Here is a 24,560-nt window from a genome sequence, read left to right on the forward strand (position 1 = left end):
AACAAATACACAAAAGGTGCGAAAAAAAAAGGCTCTAAATTCTCTGGCTACACAGGCACTCAAGTGTGAATAGGGGCCAAGGCATTATTGAAATTGGCAGCTGAGGGGTCTAAAAGAATGTACCAAGTTCAACAGCTCAACACACACTTCTGCATTTTTTAGGAACACCTGGACCTGAACACTGTTTGCATCCTTGAAGTAATTGTAAAATCTTTTTTTTTTTAAATAACAAACATGTTCTACTTACCTGCCCTATGTAGATCGTTTTGTACAGAGGAACCCAGATCCTCCTCTTCTCGGGTCCCTCTTTGGCCCCTCCCTCCTGTTAAGTGTACCCACAGCAAGCAACTTGCTATGGGGGCACCCGAGCCAAGCTGCAGCTCCATGTATCCATTCAGACATGGAGCTGCAGTTTGGCCCCGCCCGCTCTCTCTCCTCATTGGCTAACTGAATTTGATTGAAAGCCGCAGGAGCCAATGGCACCGCGACTGTCTCAGCAAATCAGGAGGGAGAGTCCTGGACGGCCGAGGGACTAGTTGACATCACTGGACAGAGATGGGGCTCAGGCAAGTATTAGGGGGTGCTGGGGATGCTGCTTCACACAGAAGGCTTTTCATCTTAATGCACAGAATGCATTAAGATAAAAAAAACCTACCTTTACAACTCCTTTCAGGCCACACTAGCCATTTACTTCAGTGGCTTCTACTAGGAGGGCCATTGCAGTGCTGGCCAAAGCAACATACTTTTTTGTATCAAGCCCTTAGTGAACATAGCCTAGCTGATTTCTTAGAACTAGACCTGCCCTAACTAAAAATAATAAAACTATTTATAAAACGCTAAACGTGCCAACAGCAGGCTTGCGAATTTGTTAACCCAAGAAAGAAAGAAAAAAAAAAAAAAAGAAGATCCCGCATCTTAAAACCTATTATACAGCAGTGTTAACCCAAGGAAGGGAAAAAAAAAAAAAACATTTGTTAACGCCTAAAAAAAAAACCTGGCTGATCCTGCCAGTTTCTACCCTCCCCTCTGTAAATGGACCACGGTATATCTCCGTCATCCGCAGCTCTCTCCCCCCTCCTGTGTTAGTACCCACCCCCTCTCCTACTGCTATTATAACTTGTCTTGTCCTATAGAATCCTTTCTGTTCCCTGATGACAAGTGCTCTTGTCTCCATTTTATTAAAAAAAATGCAGCCTTTACCATATTTCAGAGCTCCTGGCGATCACGTGACCGGCTGGCTCTCTCTCTCCTCTTCTCCTCTTGCCAGCAAAGGAATCTCGGCCCTGCCCTCAGCATCGGTCAGATGGGGAGAGGAGAGAGCCAGCTGGTCATGTGATCGCCAGGAATCGCTGTAAAATACGGTAAAGGTGGCTTTTTTTTTTTTTATAAAAACACAGACAGGAGCACTTGTCTTTAGGGAACAGAGAGGATTATGTGAAGTAGTCAAAGTGGAGTAAATTCTCTTATATACAGATGTCCATTAAGGCCAACATTTGCAAACCTGTATATAAAATGCAATCATTAAAATTTAGGGAAGATGAAGTGTAAAAACACACACACACACACACACACACACACACACTTTACTTTTAGGCATCATGCACGCAGGATGTTTTAAAAAACTCTCCTAAAAAGCAGCGTTATGGCAGAAAAATGCCCGACGCTTGTAAGAGTGTGTAATGCGTAAGGTGCATTTTTTATTTTTTTGATCAAAAAAAGAGTTTTATTGAAAAATGGTAATACAAGGCAATACGTTACACAGACAGCAAATTGTATAGTGGAAAGCCAGTAAATCAGCAAACAAAATGTGTACATCATACAGGTAAGTTGTAATATATTCCAAAGTACAACAGAACATGTAGGCCAGTATGTAACATCCCACTGCATTATCAATTACCTCATGGAATCAGAACTGCAATTCAAAAGTACCCTATAACCATGAAACGGATAACTGTCCTAGGCAATTTCTACCAATCTGTTAGCTGCCTTAAAATAGCATTCAATGTCGTGTTAAGGTGAATTTACAGGCGCCAAATGCCCAGCATGAATTTATTTCATTGTCAAGAAAATATATTTATTCTGGCTATTGAAATAAATTAAACGCTTGAGCACTAAAAACACACCTAGCATTAACAAGCATTTAGACACGTTAACACGTGTTTACAAGCATCAAGCATTTTTTTGTTTAGGCTCACACCTGAGCGTATCGTATTCGCACCCAAGCGTATCGTCTTAAGGCGTTTTTTGCAGGTGTTTGGAGGCAGGCATTGATATCGAACAAAAAAAAGCTTGTAATCTGCCAAAAAAGAAGCTCATGTACTTTTTTGAGCTTCATGCGTTTTGCTTCAGGCGACATAATGCTCATATGTGAACAGGGGCCATTGGAAAGAATGGGATTTTGCTTGTTGTGCATTTTGAAACTTCAAAGATCAGCATTTTACGAGCTGAAAAACACTCAGGGCCTTAAACTCTGCTGCTCCTGGGCACACAAGCAGTGGGGTTTTTCTTTCTGCCTCTAAAAGCCCCTGCCACAAAACGCTGCTAAAACCTATGTGTACAAGGACACTAGGCTAACATGCAGGAGAGTTTAAAGGCAGGGAAAAAAAGTCTGACGCATGTAAAAGCTGTCACAAAAACGTCCAGCATGCATGAAACCTAAATGTACTGTTGCATGTTGGTGATAGTTTAGCTTTAAATCTCAAATACACCAACTGTGCCAAAATGAGTCTAATATAAATTAATGCTTTCACATTGGAATTATAAAAATGACATGGTGTGACGCAAAACTATCATTGTCCCCATAAATAGAAATCCCAGATAAGAGATCAGCTAGAAGAATTCTGGAACACATTGTTTTGGATAGATGAGACACAGATAAAGCATTACTAAACTGACAAAAAGGAGCAAAGAAATAACTAGAGCAGGCCATACATGGATCGCAATTCAGCTGGTTAAGCAGGGATCGGCCAAATTCCAATCCATGTATGGGAAGGCTGGTTGTACATAAGTCAATCTACTGATCAATTTGTGTACAACCAGCCTGTTTAAATATTTTCTGAATACAAGGGCTCAGCAGGAGGAATCAAGTAATTTCCTTTTTTGAAACACAGTGGTGGCAATGGAACTATGGTCATTTAAGGATGCTAATCAGCACAGGGTGTTTTCCAAGCTTTCACAACAACTGCCAGTAATCTCAGTGGTAATCAACATCTGCTTTGACAAATTGTGGTACCAAGGCAGGGACAGAGGCTATTTAATGAAATGGTGCCCAGACCCAGAGGCATCTGCAGAGCCCAGCACTAAGACCTGGAGCTGAAACAACCATCTCCTGGGCTTCCAAAGCTAAAATGTCTCAAAAAGGAACAGACGTAGAAGTGAACGTAAACCAAATGCTTGTACATTGTGTTTACATTAGTGATGTCACAGCATTTCTTGTCAACGCAGAGACTCCGGCAGATTTGTTCTAACCAGCCATTGCCTATAGCAGATCACTGCTGTAATGAACCATGGCCAGGGATGTGACACTGCCCCACGCAAAGAAGTGTTTAGAATTACTTACCCAAGAAAGCCGGCAGTCAGCTGAAAAATTTCGCATACATTCCAGGCTGCTACAGCAGCCAAGAGTGTGTGCAAAAGCATCATACTGGTGCCTCAACATTTTTGCTTTGCAGCCCAACTACTATAAATCTGCAGAACAGATATCATCTAAGGCAGTGGTCCTCAACTCCGGTCCTCAGGGACCACTAACAGGCCAGATTTTAAGTATTACCTTGGGGAGATGCAGACTAGAGTACTGCAATCACTGAGCAGCAAATTATATCACCTGGGATGTATTTCAGTTATCTTGAAAACCTGGCCTGTTAGTGGGCCCTGTAGGCCAGGGTTGAGGACCACTGATCTAAGGCACCGCGGCCTCTGACTGCTACTCTCAAAAGAGCAGGAGAGTGATTTGTCATTGTCCCTGTTATTTTCTTCACTGTTCTTCCTATTAGAGGGAAGCTGTACCTGAGTACCTACAGTGCAACCATTTCCCTGCTTCTGCTGTATTCATTCAGTGGATATGCAATTTTTGTACTTCTGCTTTTGGTTTCTAAATCATAACCTACCAGTCAGTCATCATATTACTAGTCATCAGGGGGAAAGCTCTGAGATGAATAAGCAAAGTCCTGCCTAAACCAAGATGGCTGCCCCCGCCCAGAGACATAGTGTGAAATGGGGCATGGTAAGTAGTCCTGGAGATGCAAATTTGTAGGGAATTTTGAGTAATCAGATTCAACCAAGGAGAGGATTGCAAGCAGCCTTAAACTGAGAAAACAATTGCGCTATCACTCACACAAAGCAAGGAATGATGAACATAGGCAATGGAAAAAATATGTGGAGTCCAGCCTTTAAAAAGGGAACACAATGTTAAGTAGAATTAATCCAGCGAGACATACCTTTGTAGCAAGCTGTGACACAGGAGACTGCAGGTCAGCTTGGAGCAGCTGGTCCTTGCTCTAAAAAGAGAAAAAGTGATTTAGCACTTATCCAATTAGGAAAGCATTTTTTCAAACACTGTGCTTTAGGTCATGCTGTTAAACCTTTTCTGGTCAACAGCTTAGTGATTATTAACGTTACCAGCTTATAGACATGGAAAACCAAGGAAAACTCACTAAGCCTCCGGGTTTTAAAGTGTACCTGTCACTTGTCATTACAGGGAAAAGAATCTTAAGGCTGGGTTCACACTATTGCAAATTGGATGTGGATTTCCCCGCATCCAATTAGAATGACAGGAAAGTATGACCGGCTCTTAATAAACCTGCTTCACACATCTCCGGGAAGGCTGCGGAGTGGTTTGCAGAAGGGTCCTGTGCATCTTCTGGTCTGTTTCAGGTCTGACAACGGAAACGGTGAACAGGGACGCACCGGACCCCTGCTGCCAGCCGCTCTGCACAGTGTGAACCCAACCTAAAGCAAATCTGTTAAGAGAGGAAAATGGAAGCTGCCATTGCTGACTTTTGAAAACTGTCCAGGGTCCCAGGGCTCTGATGCAGAGTTCAGCTTCACTACCTAGAAAGCGGTTTACCTGAAATACGCAGGCAACTGGGAAAGTTATGAGCTCTTTTTCTGTATGCTTGAGCGGATTAAAAAAAAAAAAAATAAATAAATAAAAAAGCCAAGATCTAGAGAACTACCCTGTACATTAAAAAATAAATCAACTATTGTCTCCTATATTTCTATCCTTACACGTTCCTTTTAATCTAAAAAGGTTATATAAAAAGTTCCAATGGCAGAGTTAGCAGGTTTTTAACAAGGCCTCTAAAGCCTGCTACACATGTAAAGTTTTTTTTGTTCAACCCAGTGGGCTGGAAGCAAAAAAAAGAAAAAAGTCAGATTACCTTACTAAAAACACATGATGTTAGTGCAGCAATCTACCCCAATGTGCCTTTGGGGACTTCCCCTTCTGCCAGTACACACTGATCAGCACTCTCAGCCATTGGCTGTGAACGCTGGCAGGATTCTGCATTTCCCAAACGTCAGTTGGACAAAAGCCAGTCCTTAGACTGGCTTCTGACAGAAAGATAGCTGTACACATGGACTGAATGTTGGCTGATAGATATTTGGCCCATGTGTATCCAGCCTAAAACAGCACCTTGGTCTCTATGCAATTACTGATTTAATTCAACTTTCCTCCCTCAGAACCCATTTTACTGCTCGTCTTGCTTCCTTCTGGCCTGCAGCAGTATAATTACATACGCTTAGTAAAATCTCTTCTCTTGCTTGTCCCTTGCTTGGAGTAACTTTTTTTTTTTTTTTTTTTTTTTTTTTTTTTTAACTTCTTTGGAAGATTATACCACTGACATGTATTGTGACATGTCATTACCTTATTCATAAACGCAGACCACTTAACATTACCGAAAGGTCCCCATTAAAGCCTATTTTCAAAAGAAATGTACTATTCCTGATCTTCATGGTTTTCTATCATTTCAGGATATCATTTATTTTTGTTCCATATCATTCCGCATAGAGCTCACCAAATGACCACTAAGCCTTCTTTACTGCAGAGATGAGCTACCTCCCTCTAAGATCCTTTTACCAATCATGTGCAATGGAAAAAGAAACCATGATGAACGAGTCATAATTATCTATCATGTGACCAAGGAAGTGACACACAACCTCACATAATTTAGATTTCACTCTGAGCTACTAAGCCAGTAGTTAGAGACACCGAGAAATCCAAATCTGAAAAAGCCACAAAACGATTTCTCCTGCACAAAATGTAAGTGTACCATGTCTGCTTTCTAACATTGCAAGGTGAACTAAAGTTAGCGTAAATGCCCAAAATAACAGTTTCTTCTAAAAAGCCAGCACCCCAAAAAAAAAAAAACCAGGGCATAACTAATAAAGGTCATCTAGTCTTGTAGTCACGCAATACCCTATTGTCAGTGTGCAGATGGGAGGCTGCTTGAGCAGGACCTGGTAGATCACAGCTATGTATAAAGTATGGGATACTTTGGTTTTCAACAGCCCTCCAGATATAAGATATGAATACTTATATTGTGTGAAGCTAAACCAATGTACGCTAGCAATAAAGATAATTCTTAGAGTTTCACATTAATAAGTTTGTGATTAATACCTGACATAAACATGCAACGAAGAACGTCTGACTTCACTGATTTACAAAATGTATTCAAAGGTCGGACCCAAACTTAATTAAACCCAGTTGGTCCATATACTAGCATCTTCAGAATTGTCACAATTTTACCCGTCTTGCATGTTTTAAGGTTTCTCTTTGCTTCTTGTTCTGGAGACATCTATCAGATTTAAAATTGCTCACCATCTCCCAATAAGATTTCCTCTCATACCCTTTCCCAGCGATTTGCCAATTGGGACAGAAGTGTGAGGAAAATCTCCCCCAGCAAAGATACAAGCAATCAGAACCTGACAAGGAGGTTCTTACCCTCTCCCTTCCGCAAGAACACTCACACGGGAAAAAAAAAAAAAGTGAGTAAAAGGTAATGGCGCTTCACCGTGTGTACTCATAAGTAAACATACATATCTCTAAAGGACCATCTGAGACTGCATATATAATGGGAGTGAAAAAAATGACATATATATATATATATATATAACCAATAAATTCTAATTGCTTCACTACGGGTGCTCAGAGCGTAGATGGTACAAGGGGTCTACAGCATGTGCAGATGTGGCCTGTCAGCATCCTCAATATTGGGCCTTGGTAAAAGTCACATGGGATGAGCTAGTGCCAGGCTTAGGCACTGATACATGTGAGTGCAATACATTTATTATGCCTTCTTTTAAACATCAATAAATATACTACACTATAAAATCCTGCTTTGTGTCCCTGGTGGAGTACATCCTCACTGCCTAGCTTTAACCCGAGGTACCATTGGAGTGGAATGGTGTGAGCTCAGGAACCAATCTGGTTTTCCAAAAAGTGCATTTTGACCTTCTGTAAAAAAAAGGGGTCAAACACCTCTGGTGAGTTACCATCTACCCTCTGAGCACCCGTGGTGAAGCAATTAGATCTATGCAGCGAGAAGCACTTTATACAATTGGTGTTGGGCGCAGTCACATTGGATTTTATTTTGCATTTATTTTTTTTATATACATTTTTTCATTCATATTGTATATGCAATCTCAGATGGTCCTTTAGAGATATCTACAGTATCTCAAAAAAAAGTGAGTACACCCCTCATATTTTTGTAAATATTTTATTATATCTTTTCATGTGACAACACTGAAGAAATTACACTTTGCTACAATGTAAAGTAGTGAGTGTACAGCTTGTATAACAGTGTAAATTTGCTGTCCCCTCAAAAATAACTCCACACACAACCATTAATGTCTAAACCGCTGGCAACAAAAGTGAGTACACCCCTAAGTGAAAATGTCCAAATTGGGCCCAAAGTGTCAATATTTTGTGTGGCCACCATTATTTTCCAGCACTGTCTTAACCATCTTGGGCAAGTCCCTTTGAAAACAGACGCATGTGAGACACAGGTAGGTGGCATTGCAGCACTATACCAACTATTCTCTGCAGTCTACCAAACGACGTCATAGATTGGCTTGGGAGGTAGACCTGGTCTCAGAGCGAAGGACTGGAACATATGGACCTCTTGAGTACATAGGGGAATACTTATTATGACTCCCAGAGGTTAATGATGAGGTCCTCCTCGTTGGTATCTGGTGCCCATCAGACTCAACAAAAAACGTACAATATTTACAATGCATGCAATATTTGACACACACACACACACACACACACACACAAACACGTGCTAGTTCTGTCTGTTTACAAACAGAAGCACAGTGGCATCCATTTACAACAATTAGCCAAACAATTTCAGTTTTTCTGCAGTTTTCTGCTAAGACCCTGTTCAGACTGCGGCGACACGACTTGGTGGGGCGACCTGTGAAGTCGCGGTGCACACTTGCACGGACTTCATATAATTGAAGTCAATGCAAGTCGCCTCCAGGTCGCCCCAAAGTAGTACAGGACCTTTTTTTTAAGTTGGAGCGACTTGTGTCGCTCCTATTAGAACGGGTCCTGTACTATTCAATGGCGGGCGACCGACAAGTCGCGCTAGTGTGAATGAAGTCTAAAGGTCATTAAAGCGAACCTTCTACCACTTCACCATTAATTCAAAGCACAACATAAAAAATTGCAGTTTTTTCAGCAAGCCAAATAGTCTTATCACCTTGCCATATAGTACAGAAAAAAAAAAAAAATCCACCTCCCATTGTTCTGTCAAATCCTGTGCCACCATTTTAAGTATTACATCATCAACAGACAGCTTCTTTTTTAGGCCGATGGCGTCTGCAGCAAATCTCATGCATGTTGCCTTAAGCGATCTGGCATGGCCTATGAAGTTCTCTTTACAAACAAGTAAAATTATTTTCGTAAAAAAAAAAAAAAAAAAAAAGAAGAAGGTTTAGACAGACTAATGAATCCCTGTTTTTTAGTGGTTCTAATGTATTACTGCACAATACTCTGAACTTGGTTATGTAAAATAACCAATGTACACCCTTTCCACAGAAATTCCAAGTAAAACAGTATTACTGTACTACTTTGTAGAAGCAATTTGTAATTCTGTGTTGCTAAAAAGAACAGTAATAAAGAGCAATATGTAAGGAATTCTAAATATTTTAAGCATGTTGCTAAATCATCTGTCAGGAAGAAAGATTACGAGAACGGCTTGGACACATGCTAGGGGGCATTATAAACATGGTCAAATCAGGCATTCTGTATAGTCGACCACCGCTGTGAATTTGTCCATTATGAACACAAACTACTCCACAGACTGGCAATAATATGTACCTTATAATCTTACTATTTTCCATCCAAACCAGTGGATGAGGTAAGGCATACCCATACTGACCACCTCTTGATGAATTAGCTCAACCAGAGAACTCATTTGACTTGTCAATCTGCTAACAAGCATTGATTCACAGCTACCCTAACACACAGATGACCCAAATGAACTGATCAGACAATCAATTGATTACTTTTCAACAACAAAATGAATAACTTCATGTGGCTGATACCCCATATGCATAATTCTTAGCATGCATATAAGGAGCCAATGTGTAGTGCACAGCAGGGATCGCAGTCTATTAAGGTGACTATCCCCCCATCCGTCCTCCAGAACCAGGAGAGTAGCTGTGTGTGGCTCCTATACATACCTCTCTAAACCCTTTATTGACCAGGCAAAAAAATTAATTCTAGCCTCTGGTAATATTTTTCTTTGGTGTATTAGCAATCCTCTGTATTACATCCTTCACTGGAGTGTGGCTTGGGCCATTTATAGCCGGTTTGAGATTTTACCCCCTTTTGGGTACATAATACCTATACTAACTCCAATGTGTAATGATAATGGATTATGAGACTCATTGGGCTACAATCGATCTTTAAATCTGTAATGAGAATTGACTGAGACTCGGGCTATAATCTATAATCTGTAATGATAACCGATTGGGAGACTTAATAGACCTATATGGTGCTGCCAAACTCTAAATATATAGGGAGTTGTTTTAAGGTCTTTTCATAAATTTATTTACTATTCTTTCTTTCTTTCTTTCTAAAAACGGTTTCCTGGGTAACCTTTCCCAATTTTTTGTCCTGGTAGACTTTGTCTGGCCACCCACATCTTTCTGTTTGCCTTGCCATCTGCCAGGTCTTGCTGGACTTCACAGGCGGCACGAATTAATATTGAAGCATAATCTCTCTCGGCCATTGCAAAGGATATCACTGTCTGCTTTTAATACATTTGTGGCTATTCTATGTAAATTTCTACCACCATGTAAGTGCCCTATGTATGTAAACCCTATGGAGCATCTGTGGGGCATCCTCAAACAGAAGGTGGAGGAGTGCAAAGTCTTCATTCCCAAGAGGGTCAAGACAATGCTGGAAAATGGTGGCCAAAAAAATAATGACACTTAGGCCCAGTTTAGAAATTTTCACTTAGGGGTGCACTCACTTTTGTTTCCAGTGGATTAGACATTAATGGCTGTGTGTTGAGTTATTTTGAGGGGATAGCAAATTTACACTGTTATACAAGCTGTACACTCACTACTTTACATTGTAGCAAAAGTGGCATTTCTTCCATGTTGTCACATGAAAAGCTATAATAAAACATATACAAAAATGTGAGGGGTGAACTCACTTTTGTGAGATACTGTGTATTAGCCACAATTGCAGTATTTTCTTTAACGCATTGTGAATAAAAACTGTATGATTTTATATAAATTTGTTTACACTATTTCTTTATTTGGATGTTAATATATCTAGGACAGTAAAGTATAATTTAGTGGGTCCTTCTTCAATTAATGGGACTATTGGCAACATTTCACACAGGTGTCAGGGGGCCCTTAAAAACAGGCAAGCAGAGACCCGGTGGCTATTTCTTAGGCTCGGTTCACACTGGGGCGTACGACTCTGTACTACTTCGGGGGCGACTTGTGCATTCCCATGCACCAGGACTTCGGAGCGACTTGCATGGACTTCACATAATGGAAGTCTATGCAAGTCGCCCCGAAGTAGTACAGGACCCTTTTTCTAAGTCGGAGCGACTTGTGTCGCTCCTATTAGAATGGGTCCTGTAGCAGTCAATGGACCGCGAGGGAGCGCGACAAGTCGCGCTAGTGTGAATCGAGTCTAAAAGGTGCTATTGACATGAAATTGTCACTACATGTTGGTAACAACTTATGCAATCAATACTAACAAAGAAACCAAAACAAATAAGTTCATAAATTAAGTTGTGTGTAATAAAATGGAATAACACAGGTAAATGTATTGAACATGCTAACTAAAATGTATTTAATAATTTGTACAAAATCCTTTACTGGTAATGGCAGCTTCAAGGTGCCTCCTGTATGGAGAAACTAGTCACATGCATTGCTCAGGTGTGATTTTGGCCCTTTCTTTCTTACAAACAAAATTTTGAAGGTTCGATGGGCCTCTTCTAAGAACTTTGACCTTTTGTTCTTTCCATAGATTTTTTTATTGGGTTCAAGTCAAGTGATTGGCTGGGCCAGTCTAGAAGCTTTATTTTCTCTTTTTTAAAACCAATTGAGAGATCATTGTCTTGCTAAATGTTCACCCTTGTTTCATATTCATCATGCTGACAGATGGCAGCAGAATTTTATCAAAAATGTCTTGGTACATTTTTCCATTCAACCTTCCTTCAATGATATGAAGTTTGCCAGTACCGTATGCTGAAAAACAGTCCCACACCATGATGTTCCCACCTCCAAACTTCACTGTTGGTATGGTGTTTTTGGGGTGATGTGCAGTGCCATTTGACCTCCAAACATGGTGTGCATTATGGCATCCAAATCGTTAAATTTTGAGCTCATCTAACCAGACTATAATCTCCCAGTATTTTTACATACCCTGGCACAATTTATTAATTTCTTGGCCATTTTTCAGAGTATATGAATGCTAACACAAAATCTTTCACTCGTGGTTAGTGTTTGGTTGAAGCCATTTATTATCACTCAGTCAACTATGTTTACTCTTTTTAAATCATGACAACAGAAACTACCCAAATGATCAAAAGCTTACATACCCCAGTCCTTAATACCATGTATTGCCCCTTTTAACATCAATGACAGCTTGAAGTCTTTTGTGGTATTTGTGGATGAGGCTCTTTATCCTTCTCAGATGGTAAAGCTGCCCATTCTTCCTAGCAAAAAGCCTCCAGTTCCTGTAAATTTTTGGGCTGCCTTGCATGAACTGCATGTTTGAGATCTCCCCAGAGTGGCTCAATGATATTGAGGTCAGGAGACTGAGATGGCAATTCCAGAACCTTCACTTTATTCTACTGTAGCCAATGACAGGTCGACTTAACCTTGTGTTTAGGATCATTGTCATGTTGGAATATCCAAGTACGTACCATGCACACCTTTCGGGCTGACGAATGTAAATTTTCCTTCAGCATTTTTTAATACCATACTGCATTCATCTTGCCATCAACTCTGACCAAATTTCCTGTGCCTTTGTAGCTCACACATCCCCAAAACATCAGCGATCCCCCGCCATGTTTCACAGTAGGAATGGTGTACCTTTCATCATAGGCCTTGTTGACTCCTCTCCAAATGTAGCGTTTATGGTTGTGGCCAAAAAGCTCAATTTTGGTCTCATCACTCCAAATGACTTTGTGACAGAAGGTTTGAGGCTTGTCTCTGCTGTTTGGCGCATTGCAAGCGGGATACTTTGTGGCAGTTGCATAGTAATGGCTTTCTTCTGGCGACTCGACCATGCAGCCCATCTTTTAAGTGCCCCCTTATTGTGCATCTTGAAACAGCCACACCGCATATTTTCAGAGAGTCCTGTGTTTCATTTAAAAGTTATTTGTGGGTTTTTCTTTGCATCCCAAACAATTTTTCTGTGTAGCACAATACACTGTACAGTATTACTGTGACACTTAGAGACTGCAAAGTTTAATTTTACACAGAAGCGGCTGAATTTTACAGCCACTTCTGCCTATAGAATTCAAAACAATTCCCGTCTGTCATTTCAATAGCCAGTAATTGCCAATAATAGTGATGGAGAGAGGAGACACGGGAAAGAAAAAGCTAAATGTTGGTGATATGTCCACAAAGTTTCTTGTAACCGCCTCAAGTGGTTGAATAAGAAGCTAAATTCTCTAAAATTCTACTCTATTTAATATATACACTTCTGTCAGCCTAGAAGTGAATGTTGGCCTTTTCTAGCAAAGAGATAACCTCCAAACTAAAGCCTGGTACACTTTGGGCTGATATTTGGCAGACTGGCTGCCGTACACACAGGCCGAATGCCAGTTTCTCCTGATCCTGCCTGATATTGGGCCCGTGAGTACAGCCCTTTAGATTGCTAGCTCACTAGTCTAATATATGTACTCTGTACAAATATCAGGGAAATATGCTTACTTTTACCATTCTTTTATACAAAATAGCACTGTGACCTGGCAATACTGAGGTGAATGGTAAACGTTCCACATGCTCTGTGGAATAGGTCAGTGCTATATAAATCAATATTATAATTAAACCAAGTAAATCCAGGGCAAGCCTATTTCAGAATTAAATCTTACTGAACTGTGGGTGAACAAGTTTTTACATATCTTAAATCATCCTGCAGAAAGAATAGTCTTTATCCGTCCCCTAAGGTCACATTTCTAGGTTAGTCTACTCTACTGAAACCAAAGTTACACTTTCATGTATGCATTAACAGGAGAAAGCATAGAACTGCAGTGCCCTAGAGGGAAAAGCACAGCCCCCTCCGAAAACATTAGTCAAAACAGTAGCTCAGTACACAAACACCCCAGCTGAAAGGAAGTTTCATGCATGCAGCCACTTTTTGAAGTAGACAGGAGCATGTCAGTAGAGCATGTCAGTACATCTCTATCATCTCTACATGTCTCAACACTTCCTCAATAACTAAGCATAAAGCTGGCCAGATCAAAGTAAAGACTTCCAAACTGTTGACTTAGAGAGATGTGTACTCGTGCCAGATCCTACATATAAGTGAAACAAAGACTTGCTTTTTTTTTTTTTTTGTTTTAGGACATTTATCACGCTGTATTTTTTTGTGCGTCTTATTTTTGTTACTTTTAACACCTGCAATTCAACATTTGTTTCCTGTGCTGAATTCAAAGTCTACACTCTTGCTACAAAAGAGATTCATAAGCCATAATTTCCACCATAATATGCAATAGTAAAAAATAAATGTATAAATTATATTATATACACACACACACACACAATAGCTCACAAAAATTGAGTACACCCCTCACATTTTTGTAAATATTTTATTATACCTTTTCATGTGACAACACTGAAGAAATGACACTTGGCTACAATGTAAAGTAGTGAGTTTACAGCTTGTATAACAATGTAAATTTGCTGTCCCCTCAAAATCTCAACACAGTCATTAATGTCTAAACCGCTGACAACAAAAGGGAGTACACCCCTATGTGAAAATGTCCATATTGGGCCCCAATAACTTATTTTACCTCCCCTGTGTCACGTGACTCATTAGTGTTACAAGGTCTCAGGTGGTAATGGGGAGCAGGTGTGTTAAATTTGGTGTCATCACTCTCACTCTCTCATACTGGTCACTGGTAGTTCAACATGGCACCTCATGGCAAAGAACTCTGAGGATCTGAAAAAAAGAATTGTTGCTCTACATAAAGATGGCCTAGGCTATAAGAAGATTGCAGAGACCCTGAAACTGAGACCATACAGCAGTTTAAGACAGGTTCCACTCAGAACAGGCTCGCCATGGTCGACCAAAGGTGTTGAGTGCAACATGCTCAGCGTCATATCCAGAGGTTGTCTTCACATATGAGGGCTTATGCAAGAGTTTGAAGGGGTGGCAGAAGGGGGGGGGGGGGGGGTTGGGGGTCAGCCTGTCCATGCTCAGACCATATGCCACTAATTGCATCAAATTGGTTTGCATTTCTATACTCTCAGAAGGGAGCCTCTTCTAAAGATGATGTACAAGAAAGCCTGTAAACAGTTTGCTGAAGACAAGCAGACTAAGTAATGGTTGGTTATGGTCCAGGGCTCTCTTGGCACAGTAGTAATATATATTTTTGTTAAATCCATGTTTGTACTACCCATTCATATGGTTCAATATACTGTCTGTAAATGAACTTTGTTTCTTACTTGGATATTTATTGATACATTTCGGTTATAGAGAATATGTACAGCTTTTAGCCAGTTTACATCATATTCCATCCCTGCGATGGGATATTCTCAGGTTCTCTTATATCACTGGCTCTGACTTTACGGTCAGAACTGGTCTACTAACTATATCTTCATGCTGTTAACATTGTAATCTTATCATGTGTTTTTATGTAAATGGTTATCAATAAAATGTGTATTTTTGTTTTAAATTGTGCCTTTAAAGTCGATCTTTCCCCATTTTTCTGTTTATATACTCAAGGACATGGATTACTGGAACAACGTCCTGTGGTCTGAGGAGACCAAAATTAACTTATTTGGTTCAGATGGTGTCAAACATGTGTGGTGGCAACCAGTGAGGAGTACAAAGATAAGTGTGTCTTGCCCACACTCAAGCATTGTGGTGGGAGTGTCATAGTCTGGGGTTGCATCAGTGCTGCCGACACTGGGGAGCTACAGTTCATTGAGGGAACCATAAATGCCAACATGCACTGTGACATACTGAAGCAAAGCATGATCCCTTCCTTCTGAGACTGGGCCGCATGGCAGTATTCCAACATGATAATGACCCCAAACACACCTCTAAGGCGACCACTGCCTTGCTAAAGAAGCTGAGGGTAAAGAGGTGATAGACTGGCCAAGCATATCTACAGACCTAAACCCTCTTGAGCATCCTCAAACGGAATGTGGAGGAGTCAAGGTCTCCAACATCCACCAGCTCTATGATGTATGGAAGAGGACTCCAGAGGCAACCTGTGAAGCTCCGGTGAACTTCATGCCCAAGAGGGTTCAATGGCAGCGCTGACTAGATGGCAGCGCTGGAAAATAATGGTGGCCGCACAAAATGCAGACACTCTGGGCTTAATTTGGACATTTTCACTTAGGGGTATACTCACTTTTGTTGCCAGCGGTTTAGACATTAATGGCTGTGTGTGGAGTTATTTTGAGGGGACAGCAAATTTACACTGGTATACAAGCTGTACACTCACTACTTTACATTGTAGCAGTGTGTCATTTCTTCAGTGTTGTCACATTACAGGATATAAAATATTTACAAAAATGTGAGGGGTGCACTCACTTTTGTGAGTATATATACACACACACACATACACGCACCGTATATGCCGGTGTATAAGACGACTTTTTAACCTTGAAAACATCCCCAAAAATAGGGGGGTGTTGTCTTATACGCAGAGCATAAAAAATGTGATGACTGCTTTACATGGCCCAATACGAACGTCCCTAATCTCTCAACCCGCTGGATGTGCGGTAATACTGTATGAACTGTAGTTTCGGCTACATACAGTATACCGCGCTGAGCCAATCATGGTGAGCGATGTATTCTATTATTGAATACAAAGTCTGCTCGGATTTGCAGACTCAGAGAGGGGGGCTGATGATGTTACAACATCTGACTCCGCAAATCCGAGCAGGCTTTGTATTCAATACTAGAATACAGCGCTCACTGTGATTGGCTCAGCGTGGTATACTGTATGTAGCCGAAACTACAGTACATACAATATTACCACACATCCAGCTGGGAGATTAGGGATGTTCGTTTTGGGCTGACAGATTAGTGGTTGTAAACGACTGCTAGACAATACCCTATCATGGCTCGGCCAACAAGTAGTAACATGAGGATTTTGAAGTATTTTAAAGTACCGGTAAGTCATACGCATTTGAATTAAAATTAAGGTATTTAAATCAAATCTGATGTTTTTAAAATGGTGTTGCCTCAGAAGGAGGGGGGGGGGGGGGGGGAGTAGTCTTATATGGCGAGTATAGCCCAAAACCTGTGTTTTAACTGTAAAATTAGCGGATCGTCTTATACGCCGGCAAATACAGACACACACACACACACACACACACACACACACAGTATATGCAAGATTATAGTGATTGGCATTACATATACTTACAACTTCTTCTAATGTGACCGAAAGGTATCCCTGTGCAACTATACTAGATAGACCACAAATAGTGACAGTGACCATTAAAAACAAAAACCTTCATATCAGTGCAGGTTCAAATCTGCTTTTTTATTATTAGAAGGTGGATATTTGTGTATAGTTGAAACAAGGCAAACTACGCAATTACCCATGTAGCCTAAAACAAGCCTAAGTATTGTGCTATATATTTTTTGATGACAATCAGTTTTCGACCCAAAGTCAGAAAGATGCTGCAAAGTTTGTTTGCCGATCTCTGATTTTGCCATTGGAGAGAATTCAATAGTATCCCAAGAAAAGTTTCACTAATAATTAGGAAAGGTAGCAGAGCCAGATGGCTACTGAAGAATAGGCACAACTCAAACACAGGACCAATCTGCCGATTATAGACTAATGCTGGCCACACACTATACGAAAAATCGGCCGAAATTCTGTCATTTGAACAGTTCTTTTGTTTTTCGGCCAGTTAATGGGCACGAATCGTTAATTAGTTGTGATGTTTATGAGCTGAAAAAAAAAAAAAAAAAAAAAACCAAGGACAAGTTTGGAAATTTTCTGTCCAACAAACGATAAATTGAAAGGGTAATGAGTTTCTCAACCAAACTGTATGCACTAGGTATATGTGAAAAAAAAAACGGATTCATTTAGGTCTATTGAACGATTTGTCATTACATGATGGCACTATTGTTTGCTCTCATGGCTGAGTGTTCGTTTTTTGAAAAGGAGTTTGAACGATTTTTTGTATAGTGTATGGCCAGCATTAGGATCAGTTAACTTTGCTATAACATGTTATTTGTCATTGTTATTTTATAGCTGCCATTTTCTATTGCTATTTGTGGTCACTGCTGATATTACCATTTAACAAATAACAATTGTTACATCCTTATGAATTACACCTCAAAAATAAAAAATGCGGTATATGTAACCAATGCAGGGATAGGGAATTGTATGTCCTTAGCCACAGACTAGATGGCAGTAAGAAAAGAATGCATTGATGGTGAATAAGCAACTGGTAGTTGATAAATAACAACATTTCATTGACCTTATAATCTTTAATAATCTAGCTCTTTGCTCCATATTGTTATTCCAGCATTTATTACCGTCATCTCTCATTTCCTGCTCAGTGTTTCACATTTCTCTTCCTTTCATTGTACTGGACCAATTGTACACCTTGCAGAAAACTATTGTCACTGTAGTTAATGACGGCATTGTGCTGGTGTCTTGTTTATTGGATGATAAGACTATACAAACAGACCGGGATTTATTGACCGATCAGTCAGCTGTGTTAAATAAATGCTGTAATGCCAGTCCCCCTGAGGAGACCTGTGAAGCATTTATTTTAGATAAATTATTTGTCTGCAAGACCCAAGATGTTGATCATGTATAGACACCAAACCTATGATCAAGCATACATGTAAAGAGAACACTTGCTGCAGATATCTAGTCAGTTGCCCAGTATCTTGCAAATGCCTCTTTTACAAAGATAGAACTGTGTGGCGCTCGTGTATATTGACCAGTGAGAACCTGCAATAATTATTTTATCACTTGCTGCTGGACTGTACATGAGATCTATATAAAATGACTGTGCCAAAGACCATGAGAACTAGTGGCAAAAAGCAGTCATGTTGAACAACCAGAACCACAATATCCAACTGGGTTAGAAATGTCTGTCTAGAATGAAATGTTAGCAGCGACAACTAATTTTACTCAAAATGACCTATTCCATCACCTGCAATGGTTTAAATCATGACGGCTCTAGGACATACAACAATCAGCTTTCTGACTTGAATGGAGCATATTCACCATGAACATTTTCTACCTTTTTTGTCTTAGAAATGGAAATATTTGGTGACCCATCACACTCAGATGGTGGAAGATGTTAGATGTAGTCATTTGCATTCCCACCTCTTAGAAATGCTCATTATTGTTCTTTAGTTAACTGCAACTGTATAGTCAATCTGAAGACCTTCTATATGCCTATATAATATAGGCGAGTAAATGATGAGTTCATAAAATATGGTATCACTGAGCTAGCCATTGTTCCTTCTGTTATATTGCACTCCTAAGTAAATTAGACTTGAGGCCCATTCACACCAGATACAGTAGGATGCATTCTGAAATGCATTCCCACTGCATTGACAATCCAAAAATCAATGTTAGCTGAGATACTGGAAACAAAAACAACTTTGCCCTCTTTGATCACCTGCCCTTCCTTATGCCAAAATGTTTGGGGAAAAAATGCACTGCAGACACATGTAAATGCACATGTGGAAATGCAGGAAAATGTGCAGCTTCTGGTGTGCAAGGGCCCTTAATGTGATTAGCGTTTGTATTTGAAGAAAGCCCCATCTGCTTGTTTTGCATCCCCAGACTGATGTTAAAATATGGCATCACTGAGCAAGCAATTGTTGATTCTTATGCGATACTAATTAGAACAGACCACCACATTTTATACCAGATGAGTATTTATGATCTCGGTTTTGTGTCTGGAAGCCCCTTTCTTTTCTGTATATAACCAGACCTGAAGTGCTGTATGTCAGAAAACCGTTCCATGCTAGTCTTGGCAACTACTGGCTTGAGGGAGAGAAGAAACTAAGTGGCCAAACATATGCCAGCCCTAAGCTGTCTGTATATGTAATGGAAAGATAGCAGATGCATGCAAGTACTACATTACAGTAGATTGGTACATCCTATTTATGCTGCAGTTGAAGATCCCAAATCAGATATAGCCTCTTTAGTAATATTAGAACCATCAGAAACTATATTTAGGCCATTAGGCCAAAACTCATTTGATTTCCCAGAGACTAAATAGAATACTTTTAATCGCAGTACAGTCATGAATGAAAGTCAATTGGCACGGATACAAAAAAGCATAAGCAACCCCAGTGACAGATGGCACTGAAAGGATTAAAGTACCCATAGACATTAGATGATCATAAGCCGATTCTTGACAGTTTTGGCCAGACTGTGTTACGACGGTGTCTAAAGCTGGCCACAGATGGATAGTCCCTGCTGAACTGGACAAATTTCTATTCATCCTCAGCTGTTCCTGTTCAATAGACTTCTCTCAAAATGGCTTGTTGGAAAGTCTTCCTTTAAATCAGCGCTGATAAGTGTATTCTGACAGTGGAGGAGTCCCCCTGTCAGATCACAAAAAATAATGCAGAGTATTCCTTCGCTCACCTCGCTTGTGTGAATGGGGGGAATTCGTTTACTTTTTTCAATCAACAAAAACTGATCCATGTATGGCCCCACTCTGCATTTTCAATAGTAAAAAGTTGAACATTTTCAATATAATCTTGTGTTTACTAAAAAACGCTTTATACTCCGATTCGTGTATTCTCATGTATTCACAGCAAAACACTTTTTTTTTTTTAAAAAAAAGGATGCTGTTTGACAGCATATAAAAGCAGAGAAAAAGACCAAAGGCTGCTGAAGGCTTTAGATCTACCTCATTGATCCAGCTGGAATTTGTGATTTGAAGCAGAGATAAAGTAGATATGAAGCAGCGAGTGTCCCATGGTCTCAGTCCCTCTGTATGCTGAGGATCAAAAGACTTTTTCCATATTAAGCACTGGGATTAAACTACAACAATGTGTTAAAAAACCGTAACCTTCTAGGCTTTCCTTTAATGTTAAAATGGTCTTTCCAGGCACCTGCCTCAAAATATAGTAGCATTACACCAGTTTATAGTATGTAATTGGACAATGTGATTTGAGACTGAAAATAACCACCTTAAATACCTGGAGCTGCTGTGCAGTAATATCCAGCATGCAGGCTATAACCCTGTGGGCTAATGAACGTTTCTACAGGTTCAATAAACCATTTTAGCTTCTGCTAACATCTCAGATTGAAGAGATACTGAAGGTATGGGGCATCAGTCATCAACTACAACCCACAGAGCCACCAAGGTTTCAAAAGGTTTAGACTTTTGAAGCCAAAATGGGAAACATGACAACTAAAAAATGGGATTACCAGCAGACAGCCAATTTCTAGAGCACTCATACATAGTCCAAGCTTTAAAAGCAACATATCTGAGCATGGGCGTGGAATTGGTCAAAAATGGGCTATGTAGGAGTTCTTTAGAGGGCGAGAACCATAACATTTAGTAGAAGCACTGCTGAATTAAACCGATATTTCACTAGGACTTTCACTGCATAAGTGCTGCACACATCCACTGAGTACACTGACACTGCATAAGTGCTGCACACATCCACTGAGTACACTGACACTGCATAAGTGCTGCACACATCCACTGAGTACACGGACACTGCATAAGTGCTGCACACATCCACTGAGTACACTGAAACAGCCCCAAAAAAAAAAAAAAAAAAAAAAAAAAAAAAAAAAAACATGGAGGCATTTTTAGGTGACTGGTATAATGGTAAAACAGGGAGAGGATGTATTATTAATAAATGCAGAGTGGAATCAACAAGAATTCTCTAAATTAAGTTCACATTTTAGCTTTTTGTGTCTTTTATTAATAATTTAAACCAACATGTGATAAATAATTGATTAATGGAATTGAGCAAATGTAACATGATGAATGACATCAGCTCATAAAGGATCAGCACAAGGTTTTTACAAGTGAGATGAAATCACCTCGTTGCTATGTGTGCCCCAGACTACACAATCAAGAATTTTCAATGGCATTCTACTTGTCCAAAATGAAAACAATGCTATTTGCCAGAATCAAGTAATTGCAGATGTTTGTAAATGGAAATAAAACAACAATAAGCTTTAGAAAACACACTTTAGCATTTTGCCAACTGGGTATACAACATACTAATGGTATACAGTATACATAAACAATGTGGTTTTGAGGGCATTACCCTTTAACATGTTTATAGAGAAGATAGAGTTTGGGTTTACAGATAGGTAAAGTAAGGGGCTCATGCACACTGCAGCTCAAAAAAAAAAAAAATCAGCTTTTATAGACATTTGAGCTTTTACTTCTCTGCCTAAACGCTTAAAGAAGCTTGAGCTATTTTGTGCTCTTTTGCACTTTATTGAGCTGCTTTGAGCATAACCATTTTTTTCACAAACCCTCCCCTCAGCTTTGCTTTCCTATTTTTTGTGCGTTTGAGCTTTTTCGTGTGTTTTTGGATACTTAGGCGTCTATTCTGCTCAAATCTCCTCTCAAAAATGCAAGTTGGGTGGGGGGTTTTTTCCTGCCTGTAAACGCCCGAAAAAGCCATAGTGTGTATGGACACATTGGCTAACATGGAGGGGAATTTCCAGGCCAAAAAAAGGGTAAAAAAAAGCTCAAAAGCCTGTAGAAGCAGCTTCTTTGAGCTTTAGTTGGCATGAGCCCTAAGGGTCAGTTTGCTAAAATGCATACATTAGATTAAAGTTGCTGTAAACCCTAAACATTTTAAATCCGAGTTCCAGTCGTTTTTGTGTTTATTAAAAGTCAGCGGCTACAAAAAGTATTGCTGCCGACTTATTTTAAAGCAGAGTTCCGGCCTGGGAAACTATTTTTCACTAAAAATACCCCTGGATGTAGGGGTATAGTGCATGCCACAATAGATAGCCTCTGAACTGTCCCAGGTCACACTTTTAGAAGAAATACTTACCTTGAAAATTTCTTCTCCAGCGCTGCCATCTCAGGTGTGGGCAGCTGAAGCCAGTGCGTTCTCTTCTGCTTCCTCTTCCGTATCCTCTTCGGTCCCACAATGCACTGTACCGGCCCTGCTCGTCACTTCCGGGCAGGCGCGCCATCCCTGCACAGCTTCTGGGCATGCCCAGAAGCGGTTTAGCAGGGAATAACACGCCAGCACCGGAAGTGACGAGCGAGGCCGGTGCAGGCGCACTGATTCCTGGAAGCGACGACGTTCAGCTCCCAGGAATCAATGCAAGCAGGAAGTGACAGCACGGTCCACGGCCGCAGAGGGAGGAAGTAGAAGATAGATAAGTATATTTTCTTCAATAACAAGGTAAGTAAAAAAAAGAAAAAAAAAAAAAAAATCGGGACTATCCATTTTTTTTTTTTTTTTTTTTTTTTTTACAGGTGACACAGAGCATGCGGATGGCCCAAAGTCGTTTTTGAGACCGGAACTCCCCTTTAACACACACTCACTCACCTGTCCCATGATCCAGCGATGTGGATGCCCTAACCCTCTTTTTTTCTCCCTGACCCTGGCATCACAAGTGTGGGCACCTGGCTGGGACAGCTTGCTGCTTCACAGCCGAGTGTGCGCTGCACCTCCTCAATGGCCGGGCAATCTTCTGGGACTCGTGACATTTCCCACAAGATTGCAGGCAGGGAGGGGGGGAGAGAACTCCTACTCAAGTCGCCTGGGCGGCCCAAGCGGAAGTGAGAGTCTGTCAAAGCTAGGAACCCCCTTCCCCCACCCAAAAAAATGACATGTCAAATGTGGCATGCAAGGGTGAGGAGTCCTTCTAGCGGAACTTGCACTTTTGGGGGAATTCAGCTTTAAGGCTGATCTCCATGTCTCCTGCCACTTAGTTTATTTCGACCAAACTGTTCTAAATGAACTATATACTTAACTATATGCTGCACTGGCTCCAAGTACTGCATGTCGTTTAAGCTACATACAGTACACAGTGCTGGGTTCCGGCTGTGAGACAGTTTCAATCTCACACCAAGAACATAGATTTCGTTTTGACACAAGGCTAAACGCAGCTCACATTAAATGATTGCAGGGGAGAATTTAAGGTATTAGGCTGTACTTCCGCTTTAATGCATTCTCTGCATTAAAACATATCTCCACTTTTGTTGAGAAAAAAAAAAAACATTCCCCTCTGTATGATCTATGTACATTGCAGGGAAACTTTGTTGCAGTTTCCTACCTTTTGTTATTCTGAAGAAATCACTGTTTGTTCCTCTGTGCCAAGTGGGTCAAATTGGAGTGGTTTCAGAATTATCCATCAGCTGTGGCAGCTGCAGGGCTTGAATGAGGAAATCTGCTGGACCTGCATCCCTTTAGACGTGTTCCTATTGGGAGTATCTCACCAAAAATTACATTTTTGTTGCAGGGGATACCAGAAATCTGACTTGTATCTTCGGAAGACTTCTGGGAAAATTGGTTAGCCAATGACAAGCAGGAAATTATGTTTCCGGGGTGTGGTCAGTACACATTCTGTGTACAGAACAGCTCCAGGTAGCCATATTGCATTGCATTTTCGGAAAATTACAACAGCTGCAGATTGAAAAAGGGGAGGTAATTTTTTAATAACATTTAATTACAATAGGATTTGTGTCGCAATTGTATACGCTATATTTTGTTTTTTCTTTATTTGCTGATTTTTTCTCCACTAAAGTGGAGTTACCTTTAAAGGTAAAAAAGCCCCCCCATTCCTAAACACTTACCCGAGGCCTCTGCTGATCCAGCACTGTTCCAGCTACAGCGCTGCTGCTCGTGGGAATGCGCCTGCACACCAACACATGACTTGCTGTGGGGGCACTCATAGGAAGTAAAAGCA

At 40.5% G+C, this 24,560-nt stretch overlaps 1 protein-coding gene across 1 annotated transcript in view; it reads right to left on the minus strand.

Moving 5' to 3' along the window:
- TDRP (testis development related protein) overlaps positions 1-24,560 on the minus strand; it is a 169,180-nt gene that overhangs the window by 107,403 nt on the left and 37,217 nt on the right. The window contains exon 2 of the mRNA XM_082252158.1: positions 4,437-4,496. Within this exon, the coding sequence (XP_082108284.1) occupies positions 4,437-4,496 (60 nt within the window). The remainder of the gene's footprint in view (positions 1-4,436; positions 4,497-24,560) is intronic.

This window comes from Pelophylax lessonae, assembly GCF_965119305.1.
Source record: "Pelophylax lessonae genome assembly, chromosome: 3".
In the NCBI taxonomy this organism is placed as follows: Eukaryota; Metazoa; Chordata; class Amphibia; order Anura; family Ranidae; genus Pelophylax; species Pelophylax lessonae.